The 16,008-nt window shown below is 38.2% G+C and overlaps 1 protein-coding gene across 4 annotated transcripts in view; it reads right to left on the reverse strand.

Moving 5' to 3' along the window:
- The window catches only part of nrg2b (neuregulin 2b), a 66,588-nt gene that overhangs the window by 11,426 nt on the left and 39,154 nt on the right, over positions 1-16,008 (reverse strand). For 2 of the 4 annotated variants that reach the window (XM_008419830.3, XM_008419827.3), the window contains exons 5-7: positions 11,151-11,209; positions 7,159-7,182; positions 1,053-1,155 (exon numbers count right to left, since the gene is read on the reverse strand). In XM_008419830.3, coding sequence (XP_008418052.1) covers positions 1,053-1,155; positions 7,159-7,182; positions 11,151-11,209 — 186 coding nt within the window. The remainder of the gene's footprint in view (positions 1-1,052; positions 1,156-7,158; positions 7,183-11,150; positions 11,210-16,008) is intronic. The other 2 variants (XM_008419831.3, XM_008419828.3) reach the window with 1 other exon arrangement.

A 16,008-nucleotide genomic window follows, 5' to 3' on the forward strand; every position in this document is an offset into this window, starting at 1 on the left:
AGGTACAGCACAAAGTATTTTTTTCATTAACCATACTTTTTGCTTTATCTTTAAGTTACGAGTAAACAGGATCACAAAGATTCTTCGCCTTTTACTCAAATACAGACGGAGACGCACTTATCCATCATGCTTGGCTAAATAAAGCCAAAGTGTTTGTGAATTAAAAAAGTGATGTTAATTTTGCTCAGCCACAAAATGTTTTGTTCCGGACAAAAGAAAAAGGAGAAAACAATCAATTCGAAAAAAATTTTGTAAACTGTAAACCTTTCTTTAAATAAGGCACTTGGACAAAATCCATTTAATTTATTCTTGATTATTTAGTTTATTAAAAAAACCTTGTGCCTAAGTTTGACTATAACTGGAATACAATAGTTCTCCATTACACTGCAAAAACAGAAAATCTTACCAAATAAATTTATCCAAAAAAAGTCTCTAATTTCCGATATAAAACTGGCAGCTGTGGTTATTTATTTATTTATATGACAAAATTCTGAAAATCCCTGAATTTTACTATATCAATAATGTAAAATCCGTATTTATACGGTAAAATCCTGGCAACACCAGCTGCCGTAAATTAAACTATTTTTTTTACAGTGTAGTTTCAATGTCTATCTTATCACACTTGAAATGAGAAAAAAAACTTATAAGTAGCTTTTCATAGAGATACAGAAGCTTTAAGTCAATAATTCCACAAGATTAATGAAAAAGTTCTTGTTTCATTTACAGATTATAATCTACCAGCGGAACTAGAACTTTTTCATCAATATAAAGGAATTATCTTAAAACAAGCTCCCATATCTTGCTGAAAAGTCACTTACAATTTAGTTTTGTCTTCTTTCAGGTGAACTCAGATATTTACACAGGAATCAGTCACACTTGGTGATATTTAGTGTTTCTTGCAGTGTGGTCATGTTTCTCCTTTCTCTCCCGCCGCATCAGGAACAGAAGCAGCAGCTGATCACCGCTGCTTCCTCATACAGGGTAACAGGAGGGCTTACAAAGTCCTTCTCATGTAAGGAGAGAGAGCGCTTATCCCTCCTTCAAAGACATACTTGGTTTTGCAGTAGGCCACCACGCACACGATGCCGACCACTAACAAGGCCACGCAGATGCCTGTGATCGTCAGCACCCGCCTCTGGTAGACCTCCTCTGCCTCTGTGGATGAAAGCACACACACATACACACACACACACATAGCGAATGAGCGCTACTCCATTTGTGGTAATGACAGAAGCAGGTTTTCTCACTGTTATTCCTCTCTACATCACATCCCCCCTGAGCTGTCTGAACAACTTGTGCTGGTTCATATCACATGTCTGACACCTGACGGTGCCTGCTGCGATAACCAGCTTCCACAACACACACAGTGACTCCCGACGTCTGGGCTACACGACGCCGGCGGGCGTCCTGACAGACTCTCTGACACCTGCACATGACCGCGGGGGATGTGGCGACACACATGATGTGGGACGGGTGTCTGACTACATGCCTGGACGGATGGGATGAAAAGAACACAAATCATCCAGGTAAAAAAAATTAAATTAAAAATGATACAAATTTGGAGGAAAAAGACTGACAGTTTGTTAACGCCACAGCAGCCGGAGTCTGGACTCTTAATTCACCGCAGATGAATTTCATTGAGAAAATGCTAAATATTACCAAGGATTTTTGCTTTTGTTTCTTTGTGCAGACATCTTGACACACTTTGAAATATGATAAAACTAACTTACAAGTAACTTTTCAGCAAGATACGTGCACTCATTTTAAGTCAGTAAATCCTTTAACATTGACGAATAAGTTCTAGTTCCACTGGTAGATTATTTCACATATAACATTTTTCTCATGTTATGAGTGACATAATCTACCAGTGGAATTCATCACCAAAGGAATTATTGACTTAAAACAAGCTCCTTTATAAAGATGAAAAGTTATTTTTGTCTTATTTGAAGTGTACAATGATATTTGCACTAGAAATTAGACCAAAAATACTTGGTAATATTGTGTTTTTGCAGTGTTAACGTTCATGATGCTGTAGGAGCAGAATATGTTTTGGTTATTATTATGCTCACTAAAAAGGCAACGGTGTGGAAAAAATATGATAATTTCCTAATGAAATAATAAATGAACACCATATGTGGGTTGTTGCTGTTTTAATGTTAACTAAGTCTTAAAAAAGACGGGATATTTTTGGTTTTAACTCTTCCTCACCATCACAGTCCTATGAGATCTGCATAATTAATCAGTTAATTACACGATAAACTAAAATGAGCTCCACAAATTTCCACGAGGATTAACATTTCCTGAAGGGCAATTTTGTTCACAGAGGCTTCATAGTCCATTTTAGTTACAGTTTTGATTAGGTGTGGCTTTTATTTCCGTTTTATAGCGTTTTATTTATTTTGGTTATATAAAATATTCTCCAGTTCCAGCGTGACGTGTTCTGTACAAAATTAAAGTTTTAGACTTTGAGAGGGCAAACTTGCATAATTATGTTGTTAAAAATGGTCTCAAAATTACATTTTGAGACCATTTATTATCGTTTACTGAAATAATTTCTATGACAATTTATCTGTAGTTTTGTTATTATGACGGGCCTGCTTGTGTCCATTGTGGCTCTAGGAAGATATGAGTCACTTAGAAACTTGTGTTTTGGACAGATAGTGCTTCTTGGCCTGTTTATTTTTACTTACATTTTGCCACATTTGTAAGAAAAATGCTCTTGTGGTGAGCATGTGGCTTGTGCTCCTCAAAAAACAAAAAAAAAAAAAAAAAAACTTGTCAAATATTGTCTGCAAAAGCAGCTCATTCTGGAGTTTAGTCTTGGTTGCCCCATGTTGCAGGATCTCATCTTGATCTCTCTCCACATTAGCATATAAATATACATATTTTAGCTTTTATGCAAAGTTTGTAGAGAAAAAAATTAAATATATAAATATATATATATATTATTTTTGTGCTAATTTTATGCACACATACTGTATGCAAAAAGTAAAAAAAACAACACAAAAATGATAACATTAATACATTCTTTTGGCTGTGCAAACTGATTTACTCGTTTTAAATATTGGCTGTTTTTTTGGCACAGATCTGTCTGTGCCAAAAAACAGACGGATCTGTTTTTTGATTTAAAATAAATAAGCCTTTATTTTAAGGCTTTTTTAAGCCTTAAAGTCTCGGTGTTATGGCGACGTTGTGACCACCCAATTGTTGTGTTTGTTGCGGTTGTTCAACAGGAAGGTTTGGGTGTATATTTTGAGGCATCGCTTGGCATCCTAATTTGTTAAGATAAACGTTCTAGTCCTGTTAGCTCCGCCCACTCAATCTGAGCCTTTAAATTAACAATACAGTGAAATAAAACGTAGACAATAACTGCAAATGCTTTGTGTAAATAAAGACATTTAAATTTAAATATATACATTAATTAATCATGTATGCCTTTGCTTTATATTTAAACTGATCCATTCTACCTTTAAAAGGGGTAGTATTATGTATTTCCAGACATATGGTGCCGTTTTATAGCACAATCAAGTAACTATGTTTACTTCAATGGTTATTAAAATGATATATATATCAAACATTACTAAAAAGAAATTTTACTTCATAATTTAACGCCTTGAAATTGGGCCTCTGTTTCCTTAAGAAGCTCCTGCTTTTTCTGAAACTCCGCCTTTGGGAAGTCATCACAACATCGCTCCTCTATTAGCCCTTTAACAACGTTTTACCAGTATTTAACTAAGAAGTAGCTCCTATAATGAGCTCAGCTGATGTGCAGTTCCACCAGGTGTTTGCTAATTGCTGCTGGCTAGTCTGAAGGAGCTAGATCCACCCAGTAGTTTTGCACAGCTGAATGGTTGCTATGGAGATTAAATGAAAGAATCAAGGCAACACTCCATGTCTGTTTTTGATGAGGAAATAAACATCATAACATGTTGTTATGCTCAAAAGGTTTACATAATACCACCCCTTTAAGCAGTCTCATTGAATTGCGGCCCTTCTGGACTCCCATATTTTCCAATCGAGTCATTGGTGAGTTTGTTAAAACAACTACGTCAAAACATGCTGCGAATATAAGAGCTGGATTCATATTAAGGCTTCTTTATTTATTTATTTATTTATTTAGTCAGTACATGTAATGCACACTGTGTGCGTTTTTTGGAAGGAACAAGTTTGTGACGACGTTGAAGGCGAGTCCAGCTGCTACTCTGGCATAACGCTCTGTGTCTGAACAGCAAGCTCAACGACACAATGATGGAGAGAGCGACAAGCAGAGGAGATGATGAGGGGAAGAGGGAGAGACTGGAAGCAAAGATCAAATCAAAGTGAGGAGGAAAGAAGAGGAGAAGAAGAAAACACAGGATGAAGGAAGAGGAGGAGGAGAAGGAAGGGGACAGGGCATCAGGAGAGAAACTAATTCCCAGGAAGCAGATAGTGACCTCACTCTGTCCTCTTTTCAGTTAACTGGATTATAGAGGTCCTTTATGTGTTAGTTCTGGTTAGATTACAGTCCCTAAATGCTCGCAGTTTTTTTAAAACACAGCTGCTAAAATTTCATTTATGTGTTGGAAAACTTAGGAAGTTATCATCTATCGTTTGGCGATTCAAGAAAAACTTGTTGGCCAAAAATCTGTCATGTTTTGTGTATTTTATCACATCACATTCTGCAAAAACTAAAAAATTCAATAAATGAAGGCTCTGGAACAGGAGGGAAGTGGGGTCAGGTGAGGACACAAGGAGAGTTTCTAAACAGGGCCTGATCAAGTTGCCCTGTGTGTGTGTGTGTGTGTGTGTGTGTGTGTGTCTCGTGGGTTTACTGAAGCAGAAGTCTCAACAGCAGTTGTGACTTAGGAGAGGGGAGTTCTCGATTCTGACAGAGAGTCAATCAAGGGCGTAATAATAAGGACGGCCTTTATGTCGCCAAGCTGTTTGCCTGTTTTTGGCAAAGCTCAGAGAAAATACTCGCAGCTTGGCGTCCTACGGCAGGCTGTTGAGGCCAAAACTGCCAAAACCCAGAGGACGAGGCAGACTCTGAAACTTACTTTCATTGTTTTTTTTTTCCGTTATGGGCGAAAGCTTTAACGTAAAAAAATTTTGATTCGGGTGTTACGTTCACCTCCGTCGCAAAAATGTTCACACCCAACGGACATTTTCACATGCTGTCACGTTATGATCTCAGCATACTTCATTGTTTGTTTTTACAAGAAAGACCAGCGCTAGTGACATTATTGTGAAATGTCATTCATCTTACAAACAAAAATTTGAACTGCTTGTTTGCATTCAGCCCCCTTTACTCTGATATCCCCAAATAAAACTGAGGGAAACGAACAACTTTCAGAACCTGCTGTGGGTAAAGTGATTTGTTAGAGAGCGTCAAAAAACAAACAGCATCTATAAGACCGCGCCAACAGGTTGTGGAAAAGTTAAAGCAGCGTCAGGATATAAAAGAATATTCAAAGTTCTGAAAATCAATTTTTAGTAATTCAGTTCATTTAAAATTCACATCCACTTTATAGTGGCAATCTGTGGCTATAAAGCCGTAACTACTATGGAACAACCTCATGTTATTAGTGTTTTTGTCTGATTTCACAGTTTTTTGTCCCGTTTTGGACTCTGCTGCAGAGATTTTGGTCCCTACACAGCAGCAGCCGTCGAGGAGGAGAAGCCAGACTGATTCCAGGAGCATTACCTGGAAAAACCCAGGCTAACGGAGGAAAACTAGCACTGCACATCACACAGCTGTACAAGCCTCTCATATGGAGCTAAGTTAGGACCATGAAGTTTGATAGAAAAAATTTGAAACTGGAGAAACAAAATAGAAACTGAAAAAGTCAAAACTTCTTTTCAGATTGAGCTTTTTTTTCCCTTAAAGAAAACCATGTCACTAATTTAGTACCATACTCTCAGACACTGTAAAACACTTGAGACTGGTGCAGAGAACAACGTCTCTCATCTTTCAGCCAGAGGTCAAATAAAATGGTTTTCGATCACAGCGCGTTAACATGACAGATGTCAGAACCTAACTCCAAAGTGAAAACATGAAAGTTGACGCTCCAATCAATTTGTTGGACTAAGTTTGAGCTACTTTGTAGAAAGGAACGCACAAAACATTCAGTTTCCAGATCATCCTCCTACCACTTCCTGTTGTCTTCCTTTTTGTTTTTGCCAGTAGTAACAATTTCAAAGAAAGTCCAAAGGGTGTGAACGCTGTAGGTCAAATGTGACATGAAAAAAAAAAAGGTTTCCATTGCAGTTTTATGAAAATACACTGATTTCCATATGGCTGGAAAACCATCTCATCCTAGCGCCAAACTTTATATTGAAAAAGAAGTAGTTTATTTTTTTTTCCAAAATGTACACGTTTCCATAGAGAAAATTTATTTTCACAATTTCAAATTGCACAACTTAAACATCAATAGAAACTCAGCTAACGGCGCCCTCAGGAAATTTTCAAAGGGGTGGACAGACCTGGACAGTAAAATCTTTAGTGTGGCATCGATAAACAAAAAAGTAAAAATTATATACATACAAATGTTAAGGTTTTTTTTGTTGTTTTTTTTTACATTTATTTATTGAATTTTATGTTTACGTCTTCGTTGAAGAAGATGACAGTTTGCCTTTCTAAGGCCTGGAGAAGAGTCTCTGTGGTGGTCAACATGTTTCAAGATGGGGCCGTGGCCCCCTCGTCCCCTCTTTGGGGATGCCCCTGTTGCCTCAGCCACATACAGATTTTTTTTGTTATGCAAACTAAACAATGAAAGGCATGCATATTTTTCCTGTCATAATTACACTCTATGTTGTGTTGATTTATGACATTACGTCCAAATAAAAACATATGGAAGCTTGTTGCTGCAGCATGACAAAATGTAAGAAAATCCAAAGGGTGTGAACGCTTTGTTCTCCTGTTATTAACGAGTCTCCTTCTGTAAAACGGCAGCTTTCCCCGAGTTGTCAGGTTAAAACGGGCAGAATGGACCGAAGCAAAGGAGGTTAGGTTTCTTCTTTCAGTCAGGTTAGTGGGCAGAGGAAAAAAAGAGGGACAGGTTGAGAGAGAGAGACCCAGCTGTTGGTTCAGGAGAGAAGATGGTTACAGTAATGTGAGACTGTGAGAGGAACTTGGCAAGCCATTTAAAGCACAATAAAATGAATAATAATGTTCCATACCCATAAATCCATTTTTGAAAAGATCTGCCAGCGCAGAAAGTTGTCGTGGTAAAAAAAACAAAACAAAACAAAAAAAAAAAGAAAGAGACACATGGTCAGCTGTGAAGTCCACTTTGGAGGCAGATACATTTAAGAAAATTATAATTTCCACATCAGTCGTTTGGACCGACGTATGTACCGTATTAGTAAAGGACAGATAAAGCAGCTGGTTGACCCCCCAGAAGTGACGGGGGGAAGGGGAAATAAAAGAAGAAGAAAGAAAAAGGGCAAACAGAAAATGAGAAGCGAAAGGGAGGAAAATGAACCAGAAGCTGGAGGAAAGAGAAACCAGCAGCAGGCGGGGAGAAGGCATGCAGACACACGGAAAGACTGGAAAAAATAAAATAAAACAAATTAAAAAATGACAGCGAGACAAGAAGCCACGTCACTTACTGCTATAGTTAATAGACCTCATTTCTGGAGTGAACGACATCGGACAGAAATACAAAACAAATGAAGAAACAAAAGTAAAAACACAGACGGAAAGGAAGAACAAGAAAACAAAAGATAAAAAAAGCAGTGAGTTAAAAACACACACAAACACAAATGCTACAGTTGATGAGGCTGACACAGCAAATGGGGGGTGAGTGCTGTGACTCGTTTGACTAATGGCAGTCGTGTGCCTCCGTATAGATTGCAGCATACCTCTCTTTGTCCCGCTACTGCTGCTTACAGCTGTTTATAACCCTGTGCATAATTTACAGGGAAAATCATCCCAGAGTTCCCAATTTTGCTGTGTTACTGGGAGGGAAGGAGGAGGAGCTCAGCCGCTCTAATGGCTGGACCTGAACTGAGAGTGAATCTTCTCCAACACGGAGTAAAAAAAAGAAAAGAAAAGTCACACAGACAGGTTTTAAGATGCAGACACGGCGTGGTGACTGGGTGTGAGATACACGTCCGGTTAATTCTGACATCTTCTGACGTGAAGCCAGTTTCGAATTCTTCCGAATGTTTGAGGGATTTTCATAACAGCAGACCAGGACGGTATGGCATGGAGCTTCTGGAAACACCAGGTCTCATTCCTGGGGTTGCTTGGACAGCAGCGTGAAGACAACATAGAAACTCAGGATCAAACTAGAGTGTAAGCTCCTCGTGTGAGTTTTGCCAACTCTGACTGCGTCTCACTGAAAGCTGTCCCTGCAATCGCAGGAAAAGCAACAAAGCACACCCCATTTGCGTTGATGTTATTTAAAGGAGCAGTACAACATTTTGGGGGAATCCACGTGTCGTCCCAACGAGTCTGAATGAAACTGAAACAGAACCAGCTGAAGTTCTGAACCTGCTGGTTTCATTAAGTTCCTGTCCCGTCTACAAACTACGAGAGTCGCTTATTTTGAAGTATATCTGGATGAGGGGTGTGCAATTCACACTGCGTCAGATTTGGTTTAGGTCTTAGCGCTGTCGATCACTCTCGTGTACACACTGCTCAACGTGCTAACTTACCGTTACAGGAAAACTGTTTATTGGTGGCTATGCTAACTAGCCTTAGCATTCATGGCAGCCTCTGATTTGGGGAACTAGCCGTAGCTCAGCAGAGAGGACGCGTTGAAGGTGATTGGCAGCGCTAAGACCCTCCTCCCGGCTCTGATTGGTTGTTTGTGATCGAGCTGTGTTTTTCTGAAGATGGCTGCAGGACTATGAGGAGGAGGCAGAGGAGCTCGATCACATTATCCGTCAGGACATAATGGCAGTTTTAACAAATATGCAAAAATACATATTGTCCATAAAAGTTACATACTGCAGCTTTAAATGTAGAGGGACGTGAGGCAGAGTTTTACTGACGGGACTTTAAAGCTGGCTGAGGTGTTAGCCAATGCTCACTTTTTTTCCCCCAGGGATTTCCCAAAATGTGAAACTACTCGTTTAAATTAATGTCACTGTAATCATAAGCCCAAAATGAGTATTTCCAAAGACGTTACAAGTTTAAAGAAATGATCAAGCAGCATTTAAACCACATGCTGTAACAGCAGCCGGTCTGACAGATGATCCATGGACGCTGCAGTGGAAACCAAAGGTCAGGATGCTTCACTTTTCTGACCATTTTGAGAGTTTCAACCTGCCTGGACGTCAGTGGAAGAATTAGACCTCGCCTTCTAAACACTTAAGAGGTTTCTCTGAAACGTACGTACGTGTACTGCACTTCTCAGAAGACTTGAATTTGGGGATTTCTGGTTTTGCCTGGATCAAATTCATACAAATCTCTTGAAAAATAAAAATGAAAAAAAATTTTTTTTTTGCAGCTAAACTTCCCATCAAAGCAGTAAAAACTCATTATAATGCCTGAAAGGCCAGATGGAAGAACAGAAACGTTGACAGACATTTTTTTGTTTTGTTTTACAGTGTGCACAATTATTGGGCAAGTATGAACACATCATCATTTTTAAACATATTTTCTGATTCTAAACTGGATAAACTTGAATATCTAATCTTAGCAGGTGATGAGTGTCAAGTTCACTGCAAAAACATACGATCTTACCGAGTATTTTTGTCTAGTTTTTTTGTGCAAATATCTTAATACACTTGAAATAAGACAAACATAACTTACAAGTAACTTTTCAGCAAGATACAAGATCTCGTTTTAAATCAGTAAGTTCTTAATATTGATGAAATAGTTCTAATTCCAGTGGGATGTTTTTGAAAAATGTATTTTTTATGTCAGAAATGTTTATTGTAAAGTTTTGAGATGTTTGTTTTAAAATTCTCATTTAGGCCGATAAAAATCAAAAAGCCAGAAGGGAAAATGTCTGTTTTTCATTTAGTTGCGTAATAATTCTGCACAGCAATAGTGTAGATATTCTCCTAATAAAAGCCAAAAGCTTCACTTTTACTTTCTTGAAAACTCACGTTTGAGATTTGAGTTGCCATTTTGGATCAACACAGATCACTGAAAAATAAAGACTTGCCTAATAATTGTGCATGCAGGACGAAACCAGCACCAATGGACCATCGACATGGACGAGCAATAAAACATTTCAGGAAAAAAAAGAAAAGCAACTCCAAGCTTCCTTGCAGAGTCAGCTCTCTGTTTCATGTAAGTCTGAATTACAAAAGCAGACACAAACTAAATCTGTTGCTTACAAACTCATAACCTTTCATAGCATTTTCAGTTCACGTTTTCAACATTTAATAACTACGATGTCAGGCATGCAAGCTAGCATGAAAACAGAAATGATACGAAAATCAGAACATTTCAGATTCACTGCAAAAACACAAAATCGTACCAAGTATTTTTGGTCTAGCTTCCAGTGGAAATATCTAAGTTTGCTTAAAGTGAGACAAAACTAACGTACGTAACTTTACAGCAAAACATGACAGCTTGTTGTAAGCCAATAATCCCCTAATATTGATGAAAAAGTTCTACTTATATGTGAAATAATCTGATTATTTCACTGAGACAAACACCTTGTTAAAAGTGAAATAATCTGCTAATGGAACAAAGACTATCGTCAATATTAAGTATTTTTCTTGTCACCTTTTTTCCCTTGAAGAAGTTTTTATTCTCAATGATAAAAAAAACCTGGTTAAAAAAACAAACAAAAAAACCAATAAGGTTAAAAAAAGACTTAAAAAAGCTCCTATGTTTTGCTGAGAAGTCACTTGTAAGGTAGTTCTATCTTATTTTAAGTGTACAAAGATATTTTCACCAGAAACTAGACAGAAAAAAAAAAACTTGGTAAGATGTGTTTTTGCAGATCACCTGAGGATAAAGAGAAAAACAGGGTGGGGGGGAGGAGGGGGAGACACAACCTCATACAAGCACACCCTCACACACGTACAGGAAACAGAGAAGCAGTTTAGTACACACACACGTACACACACACGCACACACACACACACACACACACACACACACACACACACACACACACACACACACACACACTATCCAACCCCTCCGATGTGGCATGCAGCATTTCAGTGAGAAGGAGACAGACAAGAGCAAATGGACGTACTGTAGAAACTGGTCAAGACGGAGTTTTGACAGCGGTCCCCCGTATAGTCATTGGGACACCTGATGGAGCGAAAACAAGACACAAAGGGAGGAGAGTGGGATGGGAGGGGGGGGGGGACAAAAAGAGGAAGAAAGAAGGGAGTGGGAGGGGAGACAAAAGAGAGCAGAGATGAGGGATTAGAAACGGCACAAATCACCAACTACAGAGAGAGAGGAGCTGCGTACCGCGGCGTTACCGACGTCACAGTGATGCCTCACGTGACGGCGGCGAACGTTAGCCTCTCACCTCCGCACACAAACAGATGAACACCAACACACACACGCACACACTCTCTCACAACTTAAGAGTGTAGCACGGCGCAAGGATGCAGTAATCATCCGGTAAGTGTCTGGCTTGATTAGCAAGTAATTCGCTAGCAGCAACATATTTTAGAAGTGTTTACTTAAAAACAAAACAAACAGAAGAAAACATCTGCTGGTCATACAGGTGACCTGAACACGTGAAATTGTGGTCGGTCCAGAGAGTATCAGTATGATTTCGAGAATAAAGTCAGAATGTTACGACTTTATTCTTCTAATTCTCATATTATAGCTTTATTCTCGTAACAGTAGCACTTTTATCCAAATTGCTGCAGTTTCACTCCATGAATGAAAACCCTCTTTTGCTTTAAAGCAGTGGTCCCCAAACTATGGCCCGCGGGCCGGATCCGGCCTGCCTCCACATAAAACTATAACCGCTTTCTTTTGCGTCACAAACAGAAGTGTAGTGTTGTTTTATATAAAGTATGTTTCTTCATACCTCTGTACAATTTATATAAAAAAACTAAAACTTTTCTTTCACTCATGCTTTTGTTTGATTCTGAACCAACTACAGACTTTTAGGATCCGGCCTGCCTCCACATTTGGTCCGGCCCCCTGAACAATACCAGAGAGCATTTTTTCATATATTGTATTTTCCAGTTTATATGTGGATTTTTCTTCAACCACCAGGGGGCTCTTTAGCAGGAAATGTGTCCTGTAAACTGTGGGCGTTTTGTTTTGCATGGCGCATTGCTGCCATCTGTTGGACTTTTAAGGAACTGCTTGACTTTTATGTTATTTAATCAGTACGGTTGTTTGCTAGCGGTAGAGCAGATGAACACACGTGTCTGTTATGAACGCTGCATTCCAGGTCGAAGCAGCTTATACTTCAAAACAAGCCCTTATGTTAACATATGAGGAATTCATATGTTAAAGTTACTTTCCCTCAATGGAATATATACTAGTCAGTCCCAGTGACCGTTTCACTAACGGTTTTTGAGACCATTAGTCTCAAATGGTCTCAAACTGTTTTAGACTAACTAAACCCCCCCCACCCCCCAGCAAAAATTTCCAGCAGAGCATGTGATAAATGGATAAATGTGTAACACTTTTTCTGTTACAAACTGACTCCGGCCCCCCACCAAAGAAGGGAAAAGTTATGTGGCCCTCACAGGATAAAGTTTGGGGACCACTGCTTTAAAGTAACGTGCAGTTTTCCTTTTGAAATCGCACTTCCTTCCTGTTATTTCTATCACTTGAACTTAAGACAAAGGACTTTTGTAAATTAACTGGAAATAATGTCTTTCCAGCTTTAAACATGACTAATAGCATTTTTTTCAAATCCTTTATAGTTTCAAGATATTAGATTGAATAAACATGTTATTGATATGTTCTCTAGCGTTCACTTGACATAAAACTATAACCGCTTTCTTTTGCGTCACAAACAGAAGTGTAGTGTTGTTTTATATAAAGTATGTTTCTTCATACCTCTGTACAATTTATATAAAAAAACTAAAACTTTTCTTTCACTCATGCTTTTGTTTGATTCTGAACTAACTACAGACTTTTAGTCCTGTATTTTAGAACTTTCTTCACTCGTCTCTTGACGTTTTTTTTTCTTGGCTTATTGAAAAGTTGGCTGCATTTTTGTCCCGGGGCATCTTGCCCCATGCAGCCCATTTTTTTCTTTACACCTAAAGAAAAAAAACACTATTTTTTTTTTCTTCTTTATTTTTGGACAGTCCTTTTTGTCGGCTGGAGATATTTGTGGTTTTTGTTTGCCTTCCAAATTTTCCTGGCAGTTGTGGCTGAAATGTTGTGTCGATCTCCTTGACCATGACCTGGTTTCAACACAATCCCTCGTTTTCTACGTTTTAATTAGAGTTTACTCACTGCTCATTGGCTTTCTCAAGTCCTTGGATATTTTAAATGTCCTTTTCCTGCTTCATACAGTTCAACTGCCTTTTCCTGCAGATCCTTTGACTCTGAACGCAGCAGCATCAGTGCAGCACCGTAGTAAACGTCTGACTTGGTAACTCAACGACCTTTTATACAAACACAAAAATTACAAGCAAACATTAGCTCCCAGTTGAGGTTGATTACCTATAGAGGCCATTTAAATTGAGTTATGTCAGCTTTTGTGTTTTCAGGTCAAACTTCAGAGGTTATATAAACTTTTCACCAGTCATTTGGGTAGTTTCTGTTGTCAAAATGATTTAAAAGGAGAAAGCATAATTTCTTGATAAACAATTACGTCACCCAAGACTAACAATGAGTGAATTTTTATTTAATTTCATTTTTACACACCCTTCATTAATATAAAACACTTGACCACAACGCCAAAATAAACACTTTGAGGTAAACTTTATCTGTGATAATTAGCTTGCATGGCGAATCTCTTTTCTCTGTGTCTGAGCCAAATGAATGAGTGGGTAGTGCTATTGTCTCATCCACCGTAGTTAGTATTCAACCTAAACAACACAAGTAAACTAAATATAGACAGATGTTACATTACTTTATCTAATTTATACTCTTGTTAGATTCATTATGTGCAAAAAAGTGCAGATTCTTCAATTCACTGCTATGTTTTAAACAACCGTCACCTCATATAAATTATGCTGGCGACATAATTTTTGATATAAAAAGAAAAATTAAAAGCAGATATTATATTTACCTGAAAATTGGCAGCATTTCCGTACTTTGAATTACATTTTTTTTGCGACAAGCCATCAGTCATGGCATATTGGACTTAAAACTGTAGGCACTGAGCCTGATTGTTATATCTCCAAGCTACTGCCTCTCAGACAGCATTAAAAACATAATTAAGGAGATTTATTATCATCTTATGGGTCTCAGTCTGGAGTTGGAAAGTTGTCCAGCAGTATTTTCTTAGATGGCCACCGAGTTATGGGTTAAGAGTCTGGGCTCGCCCTTGAGATTCGCTTTGTTTGTCTTTTTTTTTTTTTTTTTTTTTTTCAGATCTCAACTTTGGACAAGTAAAAAATAAAACAAAACAAAACACTGTTCACTCATTAAGTATAAAATATGTAAACACTATGATCCTTAGACATAAGCTGTTTTTTATTGTTTTGCTGCCAGATGAAATGATTACAAAAATTTTAAATCCCAAACGTAGGGAATGCAGGGTTTCCCTCAGTGCATTATAAGCCTAGCGGGCCACCAGGCTAAGCACTGCTTATTTATTTATGCATTTTTTAAGATTTTATAGTTGGTGTTCAGGTGTTAATCTTCCAATCTTTCAATAACACATAATTATCAAGTGATATTTAAAATTTCCTGTCAACTTTTAACAAAAAAAAAACGCGGGCCGCTGGATGAATGACCACTCTGTCACCCGACCACCAGACTTAGCAAGTTTTTTGGGGGAAACCTTGGAACGTCCAAGATGTAATATTTCACTTGCGAGTTCCTTTTTTTAACCTAAAAGATTTAAAAAATTTGTTAAACTGTTCGGACGACAAAATACACAGAAAATATACTTTTTAAAAAGAAAAAACAACATTCCTGCTTACAATAGTGATTTCTTTAAAAGCCAGAGAAACATTACAAGGACAGAAAAGTGCTCAACTAAATTTTTGCTCCTCTTTTCATGGCTCATCTAAAATTAAATGCAACAAGAAAAGCCCTCAAATAAACTTTATGTCCTGGATCATAACATCCACTGCTTATACTTACCTTGCTCTATTCTTTTCATTTAGCAACCAGAGCGGGTTGGTGCGTTTGAATAGCCTCGTCTTTTCTGAACACGCTCCCAGCTACGAGGGAGGGCAGAGACTGAATGCTGCGTCTGCAAACAGTAACCACTGAGTGTACCATTATAACAAATCAATCTGACTCAAACGCCATTACAGTAACAAGATCTTTGACACAGACTCAGAGTTTAACCTAGATTTATCAGGCTGTCCAAGAGGAAACGGAGCGTTTGATCACAAAGAAACCCATAACTCCACATTAAAATGTTTTCAGGAAGGCACATGCAGCGTTTATTTCAAGCTACAAATATTCCCTTAGCATGAATTTCAGCTATTTTTCAATTTACTTCTATGGGGTTCTGCTGCTGGAAAACCAAAAGGGAAAAGTTTAAGAAAACTATAAAAATACTCAAAAGAGCAGAAATGATGTATATTATAAAGGTTTTAATGCTTTTCGTAATAAATTCACGTCTTAACTCAGTGATAGAACTTCAGTGTACAAGCGCGCTGTCCATAGAAGGGGTGGCGTGAGCTTCTTGCCACGTGCGCAGGTCCAGGATGGGTTGCACTGACCAGACGTGCACTTTTTTTTTCTTATTTGTGGCTTCAGGAACTAAAATACTAATAGTGTTTTTCAGAAACGGAGGAAGCGATGTTCGACCATGACACCTGCCGCGCTCTTCACCGAGCTTTGCACTAAGATCGCGGGAGAGTTAAAATCCTTATGAGGAGTTTCAAATAGGGTTAAAACCAAATAGAGCAAATAAAATAAAATGCATTCACTGACAGCTCTCCACAGAGTGTGAGTGTGAAAATTGATGGAATGGATTTTTTTTTTTTTTTTAG

This window comes from Poecilia reticulata, chromosome 10 (genome assembly GCF_904066995.2).
Source record: "Poecilia reticulata chromosome 10, P_reticulata-male-v2, whole genome shotgun sequence".
NCBI lineage: Eukaryota > Metazoa > Chordata > Actinopteri > Cyprinodontiformes > Poeciliidae > Poecilia > Poecilia reticulata.